Here is a 7,244-nt window from a genome sequence, read left to right on the forward strand (position 1 = left end):
GATGTAGAAAGAGAAACACAGACTCACAAATCCAGGCATTTCCTCCTCTTGAGACAGAAAGAGGAAGACAGGCTAATCAGAAGACAGAGAAAAAACAGAGGTCTAACAAGAGGATCCAGAATGTGTGGGGTGATGGAAATCATTGAAGATACCTTCTAAGGAAAGAGTAGGCATCTACACTGGTCACACATGTGCAGCCAAGAGGCTGAGAGGAGAGGAGAGCTCCTCTTGAACAGTCTCTACAGGAGCTAGTCTTCACAGTTAGAAACGGAAACAGAATTCCAGAGTGATGGGGATGAGAGTGGGAGAGAGCTGTAAGTTTTGGGGAGGATGCTCACAATTGCAGCCAAGGCCAGAAAAGAAAAGAAAAAAGAAAGGCATGAGTTTTAAAAGCCAGTTTTTCTGCATGGTCTTCCTGGGTGGGAGCCTCCCAGGAAGACAGCCTTCTCTCTCCCTCGGTATTTACCAGTGAAACATATGACTGAGACAGTCACTGAACTCATTTCATCCTCCTAATGAAGGGTTATTTTTATGAAACAGCCATAACAAGTACTTTACAATGCATGTATATGTATGAGAAACACATTTACTATGCCAGAGAAATAAAGTTTATTGGGAAGTAAATGAAGTAGCCTCCTTGCATTCCAGAGAATACCAAAGAAGCTAGGAAAGCAGGAAACACAATACCTAGAGGAAACACCCTAAAGTAAAACCTGGAGCTCAGATTGCTGGACTGTCTTCAGAGACAGAGACTTGACCTTCAGCAGGAGGGAGTTTTCCAGACATCGGAAGCAGATGAGGTGTGTCTTGGCTCATAGAGAGCATTTCCATATGTAGAAATTTCAGAGCTGGCTTGACAAGGTATCTAAATGGTAACTGAGCTCCAGCCAAGGCAGGACCTGGGCATCTTTTCTGTGCTTGTTCTAGGCTTCGTTGTTGTCTTCAAAAAGGAGGCAGGTTTTTTAATTAACGGCAGCGATTTTGAGAGCAGGACCCACAGGAGTTGCCACTAGCATTGGTGGTGGCACATGGGTTGCAGGGGAGCCTGGGAGAACACAGAGGTTTAGAATGGGATGGGGTGAGGAGTGGCAAGAGTGCTAAGGTACTTTATGAGATATATCTGGATTCTTAGTGGTTGAAGTTAGTTGCAATCAACTTTGATTGTTACCAAATCTCTCTCCCTCTGCCATGTGCAGAGGTGGACAATTGTTATCTAATGCTCTTGAGATCTCACAGAACTCAACACAGTCTCCCTTACCCAGCAGTTGCTGTTGTAACAGTTTCTACTACCACCCCTCCACTGTTAGCTCCCTGAGGCAGGGGATGAACGCCTTTCACCTTTGACCTTTCACATTTGCCTAACCATCATGAAGGACACACTCCATGAATGTGTGCTCTTTGGTGAATTAAAAACATGGCCAACATGGGCATGCCCACAGTGTCTTGCAGACCCACCACACATTTTCCCAGGATCCCTTCTTCCCCTACTCACTTGCAGTCCTCGCTGTCCAGCAGCCCCCGGTACGTGTTGATCTCACACTCCAGCCGGGCCCGCACGTCCAGCAGCACCTGGTACTCCTGGTTCTGCCGCTCCAGGTCACTCCTGATCTCCGCCAGCTGTGACTCCACGTTGCCGATCAGGCCCTGCACCTGGGCCAGCTGGCAGCTGTAGCGAGCCTCTGTCTCCGTCAGGGTGTTCTCCAGGGAGTCTCTCTGTTGGGGAAAAAGGGAGAGGTCACAGAGCTGCTCCTTCGAGGGCTTCTCCATTGCTTCCAAATAAGTCATGAGCTCCAAGAGTTCAGGAGAGGATGGTCCAGAAGGCATCCCAGTGCCCCTGACTCCCCGACCTCACCTCCTCACCAGGAGTCTCATCAATACCCACCAGGTTGTGCTGGGCCTGAAGCTCCACCTCCAGGGCATTGACCGTGCGTCTCAGCTCGATGATCTCTGCCTGGCAGGACTGCAGCTGCTCTGAGCTGGACACCACCTGCTTGTTCAGCTCCTCAGTCTGAAACATCGAAGGGCAGAAGACAGGCTCAGACCCCGCCTGAAGGGCCCCTAGGGGCCAAGGGTCCTGAGAGACCACATGCTGAGATGCTCACCTGCCTGATGTACCATTCCTCCACGTCCCTGCGGTTGGTCTCCACCAAGGCCTCGTACTGAGCCCTGGTCTCGTTGAGCACGCGGTTGAGGTCCACAGTGGGGGCAGCATCCACCTCCACGTTGAGGCGGTCTCCCAGCTGGCTCCGCAGTGAGTTGGCTTCCTGAGGGAGGAAGGAGAAGAAATGAACCCGCAGAAATGGATCTGCAATCTTCCTGCTGCAGGGAAGTGAGCACAACCCTGCCCAAAATGCACTGAAAGGAATATTCTGATCATTCCCCCGACACAGATATGGTGTAGGAATAAACCCAAATAGGCATCACATCCATTCCCTTCCCCCAACACTGAAACAAGCTCACCTTTTCTGTAAGCCTAAGTCCAAACTCGTTCACACATGCAGGTCCTTCCTACCTCTTTCCCATTACATCCCCGTAGATACGGCTTTCCCAGCCATACTCCCCAGGTACGCCACGCTCTGCCACATCTGTGTCTTTGCTCAGTCTCTTCCCTTAGACCAAAGTGCTGAAGTCCTCCCCTTCCCTCTGATTTGCCTCTGAGAAGACTTCCCAATCTCCCTTCAGGCAGATCAGATTGTTCCCAGAGCCTGAGGCTTGTACAACATGTACATATAAAGACTGTCTCTATACAACAAAAGCTTCTGTAATAAAATACCCATTGGGCAAGTTTGACAAGCAAAAGGTAAATCAAAACTTCCCAGTCTACATGCCTATCCCGGAAGATATGTAGCAAAAATGTGTTTTTGCTGTTTAAAAGCAGTGAGTCATCACTAAGTGCCTCAGCTTATAATGGTAGAATAAGATCAGAATCAGAATGTAAAACTTCCTTGAGGTCCAACTATCTCCCTGACCATCCAAGATGCCCACCCAGGATCACAGTTAACCTCATTGCAGGTGGGACATGCTCCCCCACAATAGGTATTTCCAATTCCTCCCAGAATTTCACCTGACCAACATGTGTTCCCCTCACCCTTGACAATGACGGATACATAAGAACCATTCTCCGTGATGCTCAAGGAGCAGTGATAGGAGAGAATATCAGTGCCAAAGCAAAATGTCAAAGTCATGTGATGAGCACTTTGTAAGACATTGAACCCACAAGGAAAAAAGGTGACATCCACTAAGGATGAAATGTGACAGAGCTTTCCATTGTAAACACAGAGGCACACCAAGAAAAGGAAATGTGTTATTTTCTCCATTTGGAGTACTTAGCTAGAAACATACAATTGTGGAATTAAATGATTATGTTTTCTAGTAGGGTGAATAATAGCAAGGGAATAATGATGTCACGATAGCAGCTATTTTATATTTACACTTCATATAATACTTATTTCCCTCTACCTATATGATGCACTGTGTTTTTACATGATCATCTCCACAGCCTTAAGACTAGAGAGCATGTTATTCCTTTTTCTCCCCTCCTCTATCTCTACCACCAAATTCAGGACCAGCAGAGAGGAGACCTCAATGAATATAAGTCCTTCCCCAGCATCTCCAACACCATCCACTCCTGCAGTTCACCTCACCCCTGCTCTCTATGGAGATAGCATCGACATTCCAGAGCTGACCTTGAGTTCCTCAAAGAAGGGTCCCAGCCCTGGAGGTCTGACAGCAGTTGCCTCATGACTCCCAATGCTAAAGGCTTACCCCTGAAGTCTATTGTTTCTTTTCCTCTCACCTCCTCATGGTTCTTCTTGAGGCAGAGAAGCTCCTCCTTCAGGGACTCCACCTGGGCCTCCAGGTCGGCCTTGCACAGGGTCAGCTCGTCCAGGATCCTACGCAGGCTATTTATGTCTGACTCCACCAGCTGCCGCAATGAACGCTCCGTCTCGTACCTGCATGCACAGACCAGAGTGGGAGAATGAGCCAGGTGGAAGCCCCACTCCCTGCCCCATGTCTTGTGTTCATGGGATTGGCCTGGCTCTCTTTGCACTGACAGTTTTCTGCCTCTTCACATCCATGCTTTCTTCAAGATCTACATAAACAGGAAGGAGAAGCCTTGGACTCACCCCAACACCAGAAGGCACTCAGGGGACTCATGAGGTGGACTCTCTCTCCTGTCAGTTTTGTTGGTTAATATACCACCCAATCAATCAACTTCACCAAGAACAATTCATTACAGTCTCTGAATTTGGGGGTTGAAGGCCTTTCAGAAAGAGCGATATAAACTGAAACTCAAGTAGCACATGAGTCTGGATCTCTGTTTGCAAGTGGTTTTACCTAGCCGGCCTTAAAAAAAAAATGCCAGGAGAAATTAAAAGGGAGAAATGGCTTTCTCTTCTCTTCCAGGCAATGTTAGGCCCACACAGGGGCCTTGGAGGTCACCTGGCCCCCAAACCTCAACGTACTTGGTCCTGAAGTCATCAGAGGCCAGCTTGGCATTGTCGATCTGTATCACCAGCCTGGAGTTCTCGGACTTGGCGCACAGGATCTGAAAACAAGATTCCATGGGGAGGACCATTTGAACCTAAGAACATTTTATTGCTCAAAGACAGAAAGCTACTGCTGTGCCCCCACGCAGCCCAGTCCCTCACCTTCTGCTGGAGCTCCTCGATGGTCCGGAAGTAGGACTGGTAGCTGGGGCACAAGAGGGGCTCCTGCTGCTGGCTCCTCTCCAGGATGCGGCTCTCCAGCTCTGCGTTCTCCCGCTCCAGCTGCCGCACCTTCTCCAGGTAGCTAGCCAGCCGGTCATTCAGGAACTGCATGGTCTCCTTCTCGTTGCCATTGAAGGAGCCCTCGCAGAACCAGTTGCAGCTGCCCACATTGGCAGGGATGTTGCAGGCCCCGGGCAGGGTGGTGCCACGGCAGCTGTGGGGCACACAGGGCCGGGAGGAGCAGCTGGAGCGGTAGCTCAAGGTGGGCAGGCAGCAGCTGTAAGGCATGGTGCTGGGAGAGGTGATGGAAGGACAGGTGAACTGATGGAGGTGGAAGTGGATGAGGTTTGAGTCTCTCCTTTCTCCATGGTCCTTTTATACCCTTAATGGTGGGTGGCGTCTTGGCACTCAGCATAGTTTCCTTTCCTAATGCTTTGGCTAATTTTTTTCTCCAAAATATGCTACTTAGATGAATCCCAAGAGTCCCCCCTCAACTCATAAAATTATTCCATTCAGCTTGTGTCATAACAGGCTCCTCCAGGGTGCTCATGGCTGGTGATATCAGAGTTTCATCAGATGGCTTCAAAGGAGGTAGAATCATCATGGCCCCAAGTGGCTCTCCCCATTACTCAGAGGGGAGGACAGCCAGGGACATGGGGTGGAGTTGCTTAGGAATCAGGAACTCCTCGCCCATGAATTTCTGCCATTGGACTCCTTGGAAAGAGAGTGTGGAGTGAATAGTCTTTTCAATGGCCAGCCAGCTTCTCTCAAGTCTACCCATGCTTCACTGTTCGTTCAACCCATCCTTAGAGCAAAAGCTTGTCCTGTATTAACTATGAGGATTCTGAGCCTTTCTCAGGGAGAGTATTCATTGGGGCTTAGGGAATTTGTCAATACCTGGAGAGACTGAAAATAATTGAGTGTTATATGTAACATAGATAACCAAGAAGGACCTCCTGTAAAGCACAGAGAAGTCTATTCAGTATTCTATAATAACCTATACGGGAAAAGAAACTGAAACAGAATGTGCTGTGTGTTGCGCTAAGTCGATCAATCGTGTCCAACTTTTTACGACCCCATGGACTGCAGCCCGCCAGGCTCCTCTGTCTATGGAGTTCTCCAGGGAAGAACACTGGAGTAGATTGCCATTTCCTTCACCAGGGGATCTTCCTGACCCAGGAATCAAACCCAGGTCTCCTGCATAACCAGGATTCTTTACCATCTGAGCTACTGAGAAAGAATACATATATATATATGCGTAACTGAATCACTTGGCTATACGCCTGAAATTAACACAACATTGTACATCAACTGTACTTCAATAAAATTTTTAAAAAAGAAAGAAATAAGGGACTTCCCTGGTGGTCCAGTTGTTAAGAATCTTCCTGCCAATGCAGGGGGCATGAGTTTCATTCCTGGTCAGGGAAGATCCCACATGTCCTGGAACAACTAAACCCCTGCACCACAACTACTGAAGTCTATGCACCACAACAACTACAGAAGCCCGTGCACCTAGAGCCTGTGCTCCGCCACAAAGAGTAGTGCCCACTCGCCACAAGTAGAGAAAGCTCACACACAGCAACAAACACCCAGCGCAGCCGCAGCCAAAAAGAAATGAATAAAGTTATTTTAAATAAAGAAAATAACTGAGTGTTCATGGTTAGAAAATGAAACCTCTGGACAGATGGGAATGGCACTGAAGATGCAGACTATAGCCCACAGTTCAGCCTGCAGCCTCTTTTTTGGAAATCAAGGTTTGTTGGGACACAGCCAGGCCTTTTCATTTAGGTGTTGTCTATGGCTGCCTTTGTACTACATGAAAGCTGAGTAGTTGCAACAAATTTTAGACTGCAAAGCCTAAAATATTTACTATCTGGCCCTTGACAAAAAGACATCAACCAACCTGCACTGAAGCCATAATCTCCCTAAAAGTGAGAATGAGAAGAAATATCTAGAAGAAAAATTATGATGGAAATATTCCACAGAGTGAGAGTTCAAGGGTCAGTGTCAAAGCATAAATACAAAGCAGACTACTTCAGACTCAACAAAAAAGTAAAACCAGAATCAGGCACTCAGAGGTATCTTTGTATCCATAGCAACCTTATCTCAAAGCCTCTAGAAATTTCTCTTCCTTGCTATTAGACTTACTCCTTTGAGAGCATTGAAACCCCTAGAGATATGACTTTTCTAGCCTGAGATGCTCTCAGACAGTCAGAGCCCATGAGAATGCAGTTGACTCTGTCATCCCTAAGAAGTGGGTACCACACCTGATGAGTACACAGCTCTCCATCAGCTCTGGGTTCAGATACTCTTTGACCCTTCCCAGTCCTAGGGAGTATCCCTTATTGCCAACTAACAAATATTAACAAATTAGCCTTCCCCAGATTACCTTCTTCCCTGTCCCTCTCTAGCTGTCCTTTGTTCCATAAAGGAACAAAATCATGGTTCAGAAAGAAGCCCCAAAAGATTATTCGTGTAACACAAGACACTTTAAAAGAATGTACCCAGATTTTAAAAGCAGTGTTGAAGAGC

General features: G+C 47.7%; 1 protein-coding gene across 1 annotated transcript; it reads right to left on the reverse strand.

Moving 5' to 3' along the window:
* Positions 1-1,488: 1,488 nt before the first annotated feature.
* On the reverse strand, positions 1,489-5,000 carry LOC133056091 (keratin, type I microfibrillar 48 kDa, component 8C-1-like). The gene is made up of 6 exons (XM_061141200.1): positions 4,653-5,000; positions 4,467-4,549; positions 3,797-3,953; positions 2,103-2,264; positions 1,883-2,008; positions 1,489-1,713 (listed from the first exon to the last, which is right to left on the reverse strand). Exons 1-6 carry the CDS (start codon positions 4,998-5,000, stop codon positions 1,489-1,491), a joined length of 1,101 nt encoding a protein of 366 aa, XP_060997183.1.
* Between the last annotated feature and the right edge of the window lie 2,244 nt (positions 5,001-7,244).

The sequence above is a fragment of the Dama dama genome, chromosome 5 (assembly GCF_033118175.1).
Source record: "Dama dama isolate Ldn47 chromosome 5, ASM3311817v1, whole genome shotgun sequence".
In the NCBI taxonomy this organism is placed as follows: Eukaryota; Metazoa; Chordata; class Mammalia; order Artiodactyla; family Cervidae; genus Dama; species Dama dama.

Bases quoted from the DNA above. Each gene is read 5' to 3' on its own strand.
- LOC133056091 (XM_061141200.1), bottom strand. From the start codon at position 5,000: ATGCCTTACAGCTGCTGCCTGCCCACCTTGAGCTACCGCTCCAGCTGC. The intron at 2,009-2,102 runs GTGAGCATCTCA...TCGATGTTTCAG, and splicing joins AGGAATGGTACATCAGGCAG to ACTGAGGAGCTGAACAAGCA. The intron at 1,714-1,882 runs GTGGGTATTGAT...TTTCCCCAACAG, and splicing joins TTCAGGCCCAGCACAACCTG to AGAGACTCCCTGGAGAACAC.